The sequence below is a fragment of the Neltuma alba genome, unplaced genomic scaffold, assembly GCF_004799145.2.
Source record: "Neltuma alba isolate B1F8T4 unplaced genomic scaffold, ASM479914v2 tig00012009_pilon, whole genome shotgun sequence".
Lineage (NCBI taxonomy): Eukaryota > Viridiplantae > Streptophyta > Magnoliopsida > Fabales > Fabaceae > Neltuma > Neltuma alba.
Window position 1 is genome coordinate 556,691 of NW_021636580.1, and position 14,098 is coordinate 570,788.

Below are 14,098 nucleotides of genomic sequence, written 5' to 3' on the forward strand. Positions count from 1 at the left end.
ACCCAGAAGGCTCACCGGAGGAAGCAGAACTCATAACAGAGGCTGCCCAGCACGCTTGTTACTGTAAAGTTTTCACCAGGATATTATAATCATTTATTATTATTTTTCCTCCGTTTCTGCATTTGTTTCACGTTCATCCTCTTACCAGGCGAGAGTACGAAAAGATAACATCAACAACACCACACAACATCTTCTATTTTTGACCAGTGGAGTTACTACAAACTAGTTCATTCAAAAGTCCTGCCATCGACGGATATAGCATGCAGCCGACGATACAGACACAACACAAAAAAACTTGATACACATCGATACCTAACAGAAAAGACAGCAGAAGTTTGATTCAGGATTTGGTGAATCATGCGATGCGAAGGTGTCACTCTATCTTAACTTGAAAAACGTCTTCTCGTTCTTCCTCCCTAACTCTCGGAATCTTGATCTTGAGCACTCCATTCTTCATTTCAGCTTTAATCGAATCGATCTTGTATAACTTGGGCGGAATATCCAGTCGACTGGAGTACCTCCTAACGCCGTCCTCCTCATCTTCTGATTCTTTGGTTCCCTCACCTTTCACTACCAGCGTGTTCTGCTCTACCGAAATCTTGACGTCCTCTTTGCCAAGCCCAGGCATATCCATCCGCAAAAACAGAGCGTTCTCATCCTCCTTCACATCCCATCCTCTCCTTGAACCTGCGCCAACGCCACGAGAAGCCGCCAGAAATGGATTGTCCACGAATTGATCCATAAGGTTCAGCATCTGCGACAAGCTCCTCGGCGGAGCAAACGGATCAAAGGCATCTGCTCGTTGAAATTGTAAATTAAAAAAGTTCGTCAGACTTTCTACGAACTAAACGAAACTTCGGCTCATGTATAAAATTCTTGGATGAAAGGAAGTTTAACAAAAACAGAATCAGTGTCCAACTAATAGGAGCATGGAGGACAGTGATAACAGTACCTGAGAAAAAGCTGGGAACAGAATCACGACGACGAGCGGCAGGGGAATCAGAGCGGCGGTCAATATCAACGCTTCGATCGTCGTCATCATAGTTGGAAAGCTGTGCGTTAGTATTGAACGAGCGAGAAACAGAGGGAGTGCAGCGGACAACAGAGAAATGGCTGTTGAGAAGCCTCGAGAAAAGAGTAGGAGCTGTGCCGGTGACCCTTCGCAGAGCCATTGATGCTTGGGGGTGAAATATCAGAGCAACGTGATGATGTCCGAAAACAAGACTACACGCTCAGAGCGGTAACACACCGAAGGAGGGCCTGGGCCTTTTATACAAGGGAGGATTTGCGAGAAAAACACACCGAAAAGCATTTCTTGGGAGAGGGGAAAGGGGCACCGTGGAGGTGGGGACATGGGAGGGATAGGTCTCGAGAAAGTTCGAGAACAGAGAGCCAAGACGGGAGATGCTGACTCTAGAACTCTGTAGAGTGTGGACGAAGCGCGATTTCGAATCATTGTTAGGAATCTTAAGCCACACATCTGTGGGATTTTCGCGGGCAAAAAAAATAAAAAACAAAATTCGTGGGATTTTGAAAACTAGTCCTCGTCCTAAAACTATGCGTTGGCATAAATGAGTTGCGTAATGACAATATCAAGGGAGAGAGAATGTAACTCTAATTAATTTTGGTATCTTAATCTTAATTTTATCTCAAATTTGTCACCCGCACATATGGATCCACTTTTGGGCTTGGGCTCTTCTTGTGACCCAAAAATTGTTTACATTAGATTATGCACCCCCTATTTTTTCCTGTTTTTTTCATTGCTATTTTTTATAAAAAAAAAACACTCTTTTTCAAAATTCAAATGGAGGTTATTATTTTTCTCTTTTAGAGAAATTATGATCATCTTTCGAGAAACTAATAATTTTCTTAGAGTGTTGAGATAAAATAGTAAACCATTTTTTTATATTTATATTTACTTTATATTCAAAAGCAGAGAATCAGTTTTGCTCTTTTTGTTTCAGGATAACAGCCCACAAAGGAGTTGGTAAAAAGAAACTCTTACTTTCCATCAACTTTAAGTCACAATGTGTTATTTCATTTACTGATGGTTTTTTCCCAAACACTATTATACCAAATTTTCCTTTGTAATTGCCGCAATGGTCCCCACGTAGTACGTAGCTCTTTCAGGGAGAAGCCTCCTGGACGGGAGCGGAGAACTCTGGATCCTTCTACAATAATTTCCAAGCTTAATTCTTAATATGTTTGCATTTTAAATGAAAAATTTAAATACTAGCTTTAGATACTAGAAATAAAAAAAATAAAAAAAAAAAATTATTCCCTCTTTATAGCTTTGATAATCTTAGTGATTAAAGAATATTAAATAGGAGACAATAAATCCTAACTAGAAAACGTCGTTTGTAATTTATAAATAAAATCTTATAATTAGAATCGGAGTAAATTAGCAACATTTTAACAGCATCTTTTTTCAAACAAGGAGGTACTAGGGAATGTTACTTGAAACATCTGACGTTGACTCCAAAAATTGGTTGGTTATGCGAAGTTGCAAATGAGAGCAACAACAGTATGACATGAAAATGTTATTCCAGAAAGATCAAACAAAACAAGAGAAGACACTAAAAAAACAGTGAGTTGGCTAATTAATCATTGGACAAGTATTCCGTTACTCTAACGGATAACTGAGTTCTATTCACAGTACTGATTGTGGCTTGAGTTCAAAGACAAATGACACAAATAAAAGAAAAAGGTTAAATTAATCCAGCATCTGATTGCCATTGTCAACATTTTAGTCCGAAAGGTAATTCCACTCCGAAGATGCATGCTATAAGTGGTCCTTGCCGTCAGATAATCAACGGAAAAACCATACACGAAAGACGAGAATTGAACTTCCCTTAACTCACAAAAAGAATGCATGTTATGTAAAGCATGAGTCGGTTCACATTAAATCCTTGCGCAACTACAGATTCATAACTTTACCTCAGGTTTTCTATTCCAAAATGTTATCCATCGGGCACCAAAAAAAAAAAAAAGGGTAAAAACACCAATTGCTGAATTAATCTATTTCCCTTTTGTCATCATTTCTTGACTAGCCAGGAGCAATACCGAATCGAGATGAAAATGTATGATGAAAGATTGAACACCAGGAACGCTTAGGTCTTCTTCATAAGATAACCCAAAATTATGCCGAGCAAACCAATTAAGATGACAAACATTATAGGAACTCCACCGCCACTTTTGTTGGCTTCACGCTTCAGCAGCTCCTACAAACAGGCAAATCATTGAAGTAAGCATCCCAGTTTCAAAGTAACACAGGAATCAGGGTGATGTATGCACCCACTTACCTTGTAAAAATTTATGACCAAACTTTCAAATCCAAGTCCCACCACCAAAGTTCCTATAAGATCTAAAAATCAGTTGCATTCTTCTACTCTACCTCTAACAGAGAACATCAGATTATTTACTTCATCCTGGATTCCCAGAATAATATTTATGGCTGACAGCACAGACTGCCTTTCCCGAACCAATGTGAGATGCAAAGTAAACTAGATTTAAACACGACTTGCTCAGGCCAAATCAAACACCCGTCAGGTTCAGCCATGGACCCACAAGCAACCATTTGGAGTAAGGTTCCTCATCCTACCTTAGGCACCCATCACAATGTCAGGAGGGTATTACTCTTAAAGATTTCCGCTCATAAGTTAGATTGACTGTTGTCTCCTCATTCATCAATAAGAACAGAAATATAGACAAACAGATAGGCAGTAAAGATTATTAGTTTAAAACCTTGTATACTTCGTTAATCACTTACCAGTTCCTGGGCAAGCTTGTTATTTACTTGAACTGCATTATTCTTCTCCTCTGTCAGCCTTGAGATTAGAGCTTTTGCCTGCAATGATAGCAATTCAAAATAAAGTTGTCATATGGCACAAAATCCAAAAATTATATGCCCGACATAAAATCATAGCCTGTGATCAAACAAAAGAAGTAACTAATTAATCTTCTCTTCTTTTAATCTCCTAACCCACTATTAAATGGTTACAGTACAACTTGTTCGCAGTTGAAAATTTGAACTAATCCTGCAGCTTTGGTCATACAGGGGAACACATTGTCCCTTGGGAATTACTGTCAAAATCATTATCCGGATAAAGGACAGCAGTCTCCACTCTCCAAAGCAGAAAAATGCTGAGTCATGTAATGTAAACCTAGCATAACCCCGATCAAAAGTAGAATTCGTAATCAAGCCTAAATTTGTAAACTTGAAACAGGATTCTTATGTGTGAATTAATGTACAAAATTAGCCAAACAAGATGCATTTCTTTATCCACAATGGACATGACATAATGTCAGAGTTTTGCGCTAGCAAGGCATTTGGCAATCACTGGCAAACACTCCCGTGACGTATATCTGAAAGATATATGAAACCACTTAGTAAAAGCCAAAATTTAAAAAGGAAAAATCAACGTCCAACCAAGTTTTATTTTCTAAGGGCTTTTTTTGTGTTCTACATGCATATAAGTTCATTCATATTGAATGATATGAAAGAAAGAGCTCAACAAAATTCAGAAATATGCACAGAGCAGAAGCGACTCAATACTGATTAAAATGAGCGAGCAAGGAAGCTTGGAGCCTCTAACTTCCCAATTGAAAAAATCTGGTGTAAAAACACTTCAAAGTTGAGATGCAAAATTCATTCAGGAAATTGCCATTCGATACTTGAAAAAAGAGCATATGAATGCTTCTTAATAGCATATTGTGTGTGTGTTTGTGCGCGCGTGTTATCATCACTTGACCAAGGATGCATGGAATAGCCCATAGATGCCACTTTACTTTTACTAAAGAGTATTTCCTAACCTTTGGGGCAAATGTAAACAAATAAACAAGAAAAAAAAGAAGGGATTGGGATTACGGAAACAAAGCATCTTCATCCAGGGCTAGAATAAAAAATTAAACAATAAAGGGTTTGCATATGTCACTGCCAGTCAAGTGACAAAAGATACCCACAAAACAAACTACCTATTGACAAACAAGGAATTCATTTAAAGATTTTATTTTCACCTCTCCAGATTTTTCTTGTACCTCTGGTCGGTCAGTAAATGCTTTTGTTACCTGCAGTACCCCAACCACAAAGGTTTATTAAGTTGAAGTCGTTGAATTCTTATAGGGTAGAAGGGGACTCATGAAAACCATGAACAAGTTAAGAACCTACTGTGGGAAAGTCAGCACTATTGACATTTCCATTTTCTGAAACAGAAGCCCTGGGTGATGATCCTTCCTCAGAACCTTCGGGAACTGGAGATGGTGGCTGAGGTGGAGAAACATACACCACTCTTAATTTGCACTCCTCGACCACATGCCCAGCCTCCTTATTGAACTAGACAAGCCCAATGACATAAATATTGTGATTTCACGCAGAGATTATTCAATAAAAAAAGGAAAAACACTCCCAGTCTAAGTAAGTTGTCTTGATAACTGGCATGTTGTATAATACCATTTCTGCATTGATATCCTTTGGATTGGTACCATCATTTGTTTTCACACTTTGAAGAAGAAATTTATCCTTGCATTGCATATCAGGTGGAGCTTCTTTTTGCGCTTGCATGGTAACTTAAGAAAAGCCAAACGTCAACAGTCATGGATTGACCATAAACGGGCAAAAGAATGTAGAGTATATTTAAACATTCACACTGGTACCTATAACGTCACACGTAGATCGCGGCAAGACGATCCCAGTGTTTGGACGAACGCAATATTTCTTTGGGTTGGTTGTTTTGACCTGGACATGAACAACACAAGCTCAAACATGCAAATCTTGACAAGTGTCAATCATAAATACACCTTATGAAATAAAACTACAACTATGACCAAGATGGTTTGTTCTTCGGACGTGCAACATTAACTATAAGAGGAAGTCACATTAATAACGCCAATATTTAATATCAAGGTCAATTCAAGAGATCTTGTGCTGCTAGCAGCTTTATCCGAGAAGCAAGGCCAAAATTCACAATCGAGTCATCCTCCACGAACAAAGAACTCCTAGATAATCATTGAAACGGACGAGAAGAAGAACTAATTGCGCTACCTTGAAGGCCACATGGTCGTCGGTCTTATTTGACAATTGAATGGAGCATGAGATCTGCTTCTTCAGTTCAACTAAGAAAAAATGAAGGAAAATTCATAATTAAAACAAGCGCATGAGAAAACCCTAGAAAACGACAAATAGATCCAGGAGAAAACTTACAGGGGAACTTGAGTTCTAGAGGTTCGATGCCAAGGAGCTCGCCGGTGCTCATCTTGGGACAATGGCTATATAGGAAGAGTGATCCGCAAAAGCTGTTCGGAGACGACAAAGGCAGCGAGATCGAGATGCGCAGAATCTACTTCATGTATGTTGGGCCACCACAAGAAGGGCGGATAGATCGAGAAGACGGAGGAGGAGGGAGGGAATGGAAGAATTGGGGAACTGCAATGCAATGCTGTGATTACAAGATTTGATTTCCTTTCCTTTTCTATTTTCTCTGTGGTAGAGAGAGAATATGAGCGTCTGAACGGGCGTTGATACTCGAAATAATGGAAAACGAAAATTTTACCCATAATAATTTCTTCACAAAAATATATATTAAAAAAAACTTTAAGACACTGCTTAAAAACACATTAAAACTTCTAAACTTTTTTGGCCAGCTTTAGAACTTCTAAATTTAAACACACTATAATATGATTTCATTATAAGAATATTCTAATATGGTAAAATAAAGTTATTATCATGATTATTATAATATAATTAATCCTGCCACCTTTTTTTTGGGGCCTACCTTTTTTCAAATTGGTTTCATGTTTGAGAGAGACAAATTCTGCTTCACGGACACAAAGCTAAGCTACGGCACTAACGGTTTATTGCTGGTCGGAGCACGCCTAAATGCAATTACAAATCCGCCAACCACCAACTAGAAGAACAATTATTGGATCCTCTTAGCTCTTAGGTGTACTGAAAAGTAAAAACCATGGAATCATCTTCTCCCAGTTGGAAGATAACTGCTTCATACATCATTTCGCGCCTAACTTTTCCTCTTCTTATAGATAACCCTTTATTGCCATTACCTTTTTGCCAGAAACTCAAAGCACCTACTTCTGCACAAGTCATTATCAATTTTTCTTCCCTTGTGGGATCATTACAAGGGAAGGCAAGTTTTGGCAGTTGTCACTTATTTAACTACGTATTGTTTGCTTTGGACCGTTGAGAGTGTCCATGATGGCTTACTTTACGCATCATTATGCCCTACAAATATGACCCCTGAAACTTTCTACAAACAAAATGACAAATAAGGTGTTGATTGTAATAATGATTAATATGGTTAGTAATATTCTTTTGTTAATTGTATTTTTTTTTTTGCTATGCATATATATCCTCCTATAATTCTATTGAAAACAATTCTATTCGAAATATTGTAAAGTATTAAATGTGAAAACATCTTTCAACAGAACTTGAATTTTAATGTCACATTGTGAGAAACTAACTCTTTCTCCTAAATTATTAGTAATAAATTACTGTTAAAGATATTTCCCTTTTTCCCCTTGGTTTCGCATCCTCGTAGATAACACACCTAAGTCAGATAAAAACCCGACACCGGACTCATTGAATAGTAATACCAAAGGCTAGAGGTTAAAACTATTCAAAATCTTCAAGACATGACCCCTCTCCCTCATCCCTTGATTTAAACACCGGAACTACAGGGCTCAAGTTCAGAGTATGTGAATTAGAACATACGAGGACCCCTCAAAAGTACACACTGGTTGCACAACCGAATGACCTAGGAAATAGTTAGAAGGCTGAGTGCAAAGGAAGAAACTCGAGCGTTGAACAGGTTCTTGGAATTTATATACAACTGTACATAATTTTGAAAGCAAGGTTCCTTGATACAATGAGCAATAACATAATGGAATCATCAGACAAGCCAATGACAACCGTGAGATGATATTATATTGTAAACTAATAAAAGCTAATACTGCAACTAAAAAGTCAGATTCCCGAAGGTGTTTTCGCCACTGTATGTAACATAAAGGAACCCGTCTTCATCCTTCTTCTCATCATATATAGCAGACATAATTGCACCTGAAAGATTGATGTTATAGAATGCCATTAAAGATCAGATGACTAGCATTTGCGTTGCAGCGAGTGAAGAATCATGTAATTTTCCAAAAAGATTACCCGTTGGGGGGAGGACATTGTCCACAAATATAAAAATGGCCTTTTCTGCACTTAACTTGATCCTTTTGCGGATGACATAAACAAACTGTCCAACTGTCAGGTCAGCAGGGACAAGGTACCTGCAATTTTATTCCATCAATTTGAAATGCTACTTGGAAAAGGCTTACATTGGACAAAAACAGCATCCTTCTACCTTAAAATCTAGAATTTGCTAAGCAATAGAAGCAAAAATTATCCGGCCATCATAACAAGCCACACGAGAACCAAACGCAAATAAATTGTCAACATTCTTTTAGTACAAGAGAAACAGTAGTTTAATTGCGCTTTACCAGAGACTGAATTCATGTCCTTATATGAAATGGAGCATACACACAATAGGAACAGCAATTTCAGCTTCAATTTCTCATGACATCATGAATTAGGATTTGTGCGTTACTGATATCAGATAATCTTTTTATGGCGCAAAAAAAAAAAAAAAAAAAGATATCAGATAAGATAATCTTTTAATTATTTTGAATAGTCTTGGAGGACTAAAGTCAGAACAGCTCTTTATATTCCTGTCCTTATTTGCTACAAACTTATGATGTTAAATACCGAAGCCTTTAGTAGACGAACAAGAGCTTCACAGACAAGATCTTTCTCAATCCATTTTCCTCAGCCAACAACCTCCCTCTAATACACTCAAGTTTAGAAACAAATAATGTCAAATCACTATAAACATTTACTTTACTTTTAAAAACAGAGGGCAGAGGGCAGGAAACAAAACAAATGAACAAAGTGCAATCTTACTTCTTCTTGTCGATGCTTGGGATATCACTCCTCTCTGCCTTCTCCACAATCACCTTCAGGTATATCCAAAGAGCAGTAAGCACAAAGGTAGAAATGTTTGAAGTAAAATGGCAATGACATTTCAATTGAAGCAGGAGCAGCAAGCAATAAGTCAAACCATAAGTTTACTCACAATGTCCTTGACAAATGTATGTTTCTGCCAGGAGCCTCAAATTAAACTTTAAACTATCTCTAAAAACAGATTATCATTTCATAAAATTGAAAACTGAAAGCTATGAACATTTTATGAATACGAGAGCAAAATATTCAGAATACTAAAACAGTGTATTTATCAACATTAACCAGGTTTCTGCTCATCAAAAGGTTGTTATTTCGTCAACAAGGGCTGGCTTAGCAGTAGGATTGAGCTTCCTTGACCATAGGGTGTTTAGTTCGAATCCTTATGGTGATTTGTGTTGGTGCTCCATCAATTGTGGTATGCCATAACAACATATCTATCCTAATTTGTTTCTAACAAGAAAAGTTAATTTATTTTTCCAATTAAGAATCCAGGATTGAATATTCTATATACTTCTGATCCAAACTTCAAGTGCTGGTCAGCAGTGTGTACTGCCAAATCATGACGTGGAAGAGAAAATAGACAAACAGACGAATAAATTTGAAGATACCAAACAAAATTCAGACAGGACAGCCATAATTATGAAAAAGCATTGGCTCCTACATCTGGCAAAACAGATAAAAGAACAATAATGCTTAAACTACAGTTGTATTTCATATCATATATGGAGGTATCACCAGCAAGAGATTAAAAAAATTATTATAAGTTCTCAGTTCTTACCGGGATTCTGTCTGGGTATTTATCCCTGATCCTAGCAGCCTCAGCTCTTCTCTTTTCTGACAAAAATAATCATTCATTGTTTGTTTCTCAGCTTTCCAAATACGTAAAAGTAATAACAGGAGGATTTCAAATAAAAACCAGTGTATACCAAGATCATGCTCCTGTTTGAAGTAACTCTTAGCCATTCCTCCTGAAATCGGTAATAAGAATTCAAGTTATTTGATAAAGGTGTAACTAACCTGTAACGTAAAAACAAGACTCACGATTTCTCAAAATAAATAAATCCTGATAGTCCCGCAGACATGTGTAGTTGAAAGTCAACATACAAAGAATTGCTTAACCCAAACCCAGAACATAGATAAATACATAAACAACGAGGAGCGCATGTAACTCGAAATAAATCAAAGCTTATAAGTAGACTAATACTCGATACAACATAAAAATAAAAAAGCCCTGAGTTTGACAGAATCATCCAAGTTGCAAAAACAGAATAATCTTTCATGAAATTTCCAGCATGCTTCACAGACAACAAAATTTTGGAATGGAGGAAAAGCTCCAAGTTGACTTTAAGGACTTTGCCGATAATCCTCCGTCAAACAACAGAGAAAGAGAGGGGGGCCTCGTCAATTAAATCGGACCTAACAATCTCCTTTGCCTGCACAAACAATTCTACGCAAGGAATTAAAAGCTTGAATTTTAGAGAAATTAAGAAGTTAATCCGCTGAACTAAACCTCGTGAAGATCACAGAGATAGAGAATCGGTGCCGCGCCTTTTTTATCACAAGTCAGAACTCTTAACAAGCCCGATGTTTGCTTGAAGATAACAAGTATGACAGACAGCTTTGCTTGGTTTTCCAACTACTTATATTTTTCAGAGCCCCCCGCAAAACTTAGAAGGAAAATAATGATTATTCGGCTACTCAAAATTATTTTTGCCTTTCATTAAAGTATATAAAATTACACTAGTATTAAATTAAATAAAGCAATTATCACCATAGCTGCCTCAATTATAGACGCGCGCGCGCGCACTCTAGATGTCAATGCACGATTTTCTTGCAATAATTTGTTTTTTTGGACTGAAGATTTGCTTGCAATAATTTGATACAAAGGCAACTGATTGAAGACAGTATAATAAGTAAGGAATTGACATTTTGTGATAATAAAAATAATTTCAAATATATGGATAATATGAGAAGATAGCAATCTTGGGATAATAGACGGAAAGAGACGTCGTCATGTTTGGAGGCCCTCATTTACGGTGCATCAAAATGCTGACGAGTGGCAGGGGATGCATCCACTAAAGTCAAGACCAATTGGACTTTCTGAGAGAGAAATAAAAAATCACCTGCACTAGAGCCAATTTGAAATCACTGTTTATAAATATATTAAGACAAAACTTTTTTTCACATGTTTATTTTATACTTTGTAAATTATAATTGAAAAGATAATTATAAACTATTCTAAACAAGTCTTATTGACTTAAAGTTTTCTTAGTTACAGATTGAAGAAGATTTTTTTTTGTTTGAAAAAAAAAATTCACTTAGTCTTCCCTTTTTATTTTTCTTCAAGAGAACACCGCCCCACCGCATATCATTAATAAAGCTAAAGGACAGTGGCACATGGCGGGGGGGGGGGGGATACGCCTTTGGGTCCTTTAAAATTGTAGATGATGAAGTATTAGAGTAGGCCAAAAGCAGCCAATTAGACAACATAAACTTGCCATGCTGTAGGCCCGCCTATAGGCAAATTCATAAATCAATTTTAAACAATGAAGACGGTATAATCACACCAACAAGAGAAGTTTGGTAACTCTTATAACCATTTGAAAAAAAACAGAGTGACAGAAGTTGAGATTAAATTTTTCTTATATACTTATTTTTTATATTATAAAATTATTTTTAAAAGCTAATTCAAATACTCTGTTAGTCATAATTAACTCAATCTCTAACCACTTCAATTAGCCCTCAAACTTAGATGGGAATCGATAACTTCATAGCGCATTAGGAGTTGGAGCCACGTTAAAGTGTGAATTAAGATAAATGCAAGACCAAGCAGCACTCGGGTCCATAGCTCAGTGGTAGGGCATTTGACTGCAGATCAAGAGGTCACCGGTTCGAACCCGGTTGGGCCCTTTTCTGTTTTTTGGCCCTAGGAGGACTGGAGAGCATTGACGGTCTGTCATCTGCAAATATATTGACCATGAACACAGTTTGGGCTCATTGGACGAAAGCGGTGTTTGGCATGCAAAAAAGTGCTTAATATCGGGATGGCAGATGGAGCGTTAACGTTACATGAATAATATTTCTGGCGTTGACCAATGGCATGCTGTGACAATGAAGCACTAATTCATGTGATGAGAGGTTGATGCATCACAACGTTTTACCTGTATCACTAATGAGACAAGCACACTTGTTATTGTTAATGAGTAATGTAATATGAGTTGAATGCAGACTGCTTCTAACTCATAATACTTGAGGATGAGCTATGCAAATGAATATTTTTCTGATATTATTTATAAGTTATTTTTAACATATTTTATACAGATTAAGAAAAACAATAAATTTCATTAATTTTACATTAAAGTTTAATAATTTTTTAATTTTATTCCTATTTAATATATATTATACCATATGAAAATAAAGTTAACACGGTTAAAAATGAAGAGTAAAAGTATACATTCATGTGAAACTTTTTTCTCTGCCTTATAAATAGGGTAATTTTTTTTTATTTTTGTGCTCTATAAATAGGACCAGAGAAATAAATTGTAAGAAAAACAATAAGCGGGATAGGTTATTACTAGACTTTGCGGATGACAAGGATTACGAAGCTTCTCTTTTTGGTTTGTGTAATTTTCTAACTCGTCCAAATTTTTTGAGGGATAAAAGTACAAAAACACACATAAACTTTTATCTACACTACATTCACCATCATAAGTTTTTTTAAGGTGTAAAAATACTCATAAACTTGCAAAACTAAAACAAAAATAACCTAGTTGTTAATTTTGCCCAACAACCGTTACTTTTTACAATGGAGACATTTTAGTATTTTCACAGCGTGAGTTCACTTTTAGTATTTTCACAGCGTGAGTTCACTACCAAAAATAACAACCGTTAAGCAAATTTAACAGGTCATTTTTGTTCTAGTTTTACAAACTTATGGGTATTTTTACATCTCGAAAAAACTTATAATGACAGGTGCACTTTAAGTAAAAATTTATGGGTATTTTTACACATTTACCCTATATTTTACCCATTAATATTTCCCCACACATTTCTATAGTATCCTTCTTCTTTTTTTAGCATGCAACGGGATTTAGAAATTTAAAAATATATTACAATTAACAATTTTTTAAATTATCTCCCACGCATTGTCTGTATATTGCATGGGAAAAATTAGTAATTATTTAGATATTACAGATTATGCTTTACCTGCCAAACCCAACAATTATTTTATGATCAGATGAAAACATGAGCGAAATCTGAGAATATAACTGAAATTTTTTTTATTAGATGCAGAATCAATACCATACAAAACAGCCTATTGCAGATCAACATACCAGCCATAACGATTGCTCTGTACATAAATACAAGCACAACGACAACAACAGCATGCTTAAATTAGTAGACGAATCCTTTACAAACAAACTCTTCCAGAAGTTCTCAAAATAGTCTCTAAATCTATGTACCAGAATAGGAAATTAAGCAGCAACAAAAGAAACAATTTTTCCCTTTTTGAGCATGCAACAGAAAGCCTTGTGCAAAGTAATTTGTATACTTTCTGAAGAAACTCGGTCCGTGCCAAAGAATTCTTCTAGCCAACCAACGAACCACTTGTGCACAAGGAAGTATGCACCACTCCATCCACGCAACAAGTTGTCCAATACGGAACTGGGAATTTGCCCAGACGTTGCTGACAACATCCTGTGCTCTATGTAAATTATCTTTGGGAAAGGAAAATAAGATCTTGATTTTTTTCGTTTTTATGGGATGAAAATCTGGCCCTTCTCTAATTTTTTTGGCCGAGCGAATCAGATCCAGCTAATAACCTCGATTAATTTGTGTTCTTTTTACTTTCAAGTGAAGAAGCCTCTTTAAGTGCCGCCTGGGCCTCATTTTCCCTGCCCAATGCAAGAAGTGCCACAGCTTGTAAGTAGGAAGCTATATACCAAACAGGAGAAACTATTTGTGCCTGCATCGCATCCTTCAGCGCTTCTTCGGGCATGTTGTTCATGAGATAAGACAGACTACGGCGTGCATAAACAGTCGGCGAAACCATAGTTCCAACGTCAATGAACTGCATGCATTGCA

The 14,098-nt window shown here is 36.6% G+C and overlaps 4 protein-coding genes and 1 non-coding gene across 11 annotated transcripts in view; 1 reads left to right on the plus strand and 4 right to left on the minus strand.

Moving 5' to 3' along the window:
• Positions 1 to 165: 165 nt before the first annotated feature.
• Positions 166 to 14,098, minus strand: part of LOC114721005 (small heat shock protein, chloroplastic-like) — a 23,939-nt gene continuing 10,006 nt past the window's right edge. Inside the window, exons 2-4 of one of the 2 annotated variants that reach the window (XM_028906776.1) lie at positions 8,759 to 8,764; positions 953 to 1,158; positions 166 to 795 (exon numbers count right to left, since the gene is read on the minus strand). In XM_028906776.1, the coding sequence (XP_028762609.1) occupies positions 374 to 795; positions 953 to 1,158; positions 8,759 to 8,764 (634 nt within the window). In that variant the 3' untranslated portion in view covers positions 166 to 373. Of the gene's footprint in view, positions 796 to 952; positions 1,368 to 8,758; positions 8,765 to 14,098 lie in introns of those variants that run through there. The other variant, XM_028906775.1, reaches the window with a different exon arrangement.
• On the minus strand, positions 2,853 to 6,482 carry LOC114721003 (vesicle-associated protein 1-2). Of its 2 annotated transcripts, none has more exons than XM_028906774.1 (8): positions 6,200 to 6,482; positions 6,041 to 6,111; positions 5,653 to 5,734; positions 5,450 to 5,565; positions 5,168 to 5,332; positions 5,038 to 5,067; positions 3,770 to 3,847; positions 2,853 to 3,221 (listed from the first exon to the last, which is right to left on the minus strand). In XM_028906774.1, exons 1-8 carry the CDS (start codon positions 6,249 to 6,251, stop codon positions 3,111 to 3,113), a joined length of 705 nt encoding a protein of 234 aa, XP_028762607.1. In that variant the 5' UTR covers positions 6,252 to 6,482; the 3' UTR covers positions 2,853 to 3,110. The 2 variants fall into 2 exon arrangements, with proteins under 2 accessions (XP_028762607.1, XP_028762606.1); XM_028906773.1 differs by having other exon boundaries at positions 5,017 to 5,067; positions 6,200 to 6,479.
• On the minus strand, positions 7,791 to 10,693 carry LOC114721006 (autophagy-related protein 8f). Of its 2 annotated transcripts, none has more exons than XM_028906779.1 (6): positions 10,562 to 10,693; positions 9,940 to 9,981; positions 9,792 to 9,847; positions 8,954 to 9,006; positions 8,165 to 8,283; positions 7,791 to 8,068 (listed from the first exon to the last, which is right to left on the minus strand). In XM_028906779.1, exons 2-6 carry the CDS (start codon positions 9,974 to 9,976, stop codon positions 7,968 to 7,970), a joined length of 366 nt encoding a protein of 121 aa, XP_028762612.1. In that variant the 5' UTR covers positions 9,977 to 9,981; positions 10,562 to 10,693; the 3' UTR covers positions 7,791 to 7,967. The 2 variants fall into 2 exon arrangements, with proteins under 2 accessions (XP_028762612.1, XP_028762610.1); XM_028906777.1 differs by having other exon boundaries at positions 10,524 to 10,693.
• On the plus strand, positions 11,852 to 11,923 carry TRNAC-GCA (transfer RNA cysteine (anticodon GCA)). The gene has a single exon. It is a non-coding gene; the product is annotated as a tRNA-Cys (tRNA).
• Positions 13,271 to 14,098, minus strand: part of LOC114721002 (serine/threonine-protein kinase BSK7) — a 7,806-nt gene continuing 6,978 nt past the window's right edge. For all 4 annotated transcript variants that reach the window (XM_028906770.1, XM_028906771.1, XM_028906769.1 and 1 more), the window contains one exon: positions 13,271 to 14,084. In XM_028906770.1, the coding sequence (XP_028762603.1) occupies positions 13,842 to 14,084 (243 nt within the window). In that variant the 3' untranslated portion in view covers positions 13,271 to 13,841. The remainder of the gene's footprint in view (positions 14,085 to 14,098) is intronic.

Coding starts and splice junctions, on each gene's coding strand:
- LOC114721003 (XM_028906773.1), bottom strand. CDS start 6,251: ATGAGCACCGGCGAGCTCCTTGGCATCGAACCTCTAGAACTCAAGTTC. Junction 6,112..6,199: donor TCTAGAACTCAAGTTCCCCT/GTAAGTTTTCTC, acceptor ATTTTTTCTTAG/TTGAACTGAAGAAGCAGATC. Junction 3,222..3,769: donor ACAAGCTTGCCCAGGAACTG/GTAAGTGATTAA, acceptor GCCTGTTTGTAG/GAGCTGCTGAAGCGTGAAGC.
- LOC114721006 (XM_028906779.1), bottom strand. CDS start 9,976: ATGGCTAAGAGTTACTTCAAACAGGAGCATGATCTTG. Junction 8,284..8,953: donor CCAAGCATCGACAAGAAGAA/GTAAGATTGCAC, acceptor ATAAAATTGCAG/GTACCTTGTCCCTGCTGACC. Junction 8,069..8,164: donor CAATGTCCTCCCCCCAACGG/GTAATCTTTTTG, acceptor TCAATCTTTCAG/GTGCAATTATGTCTGCTATA.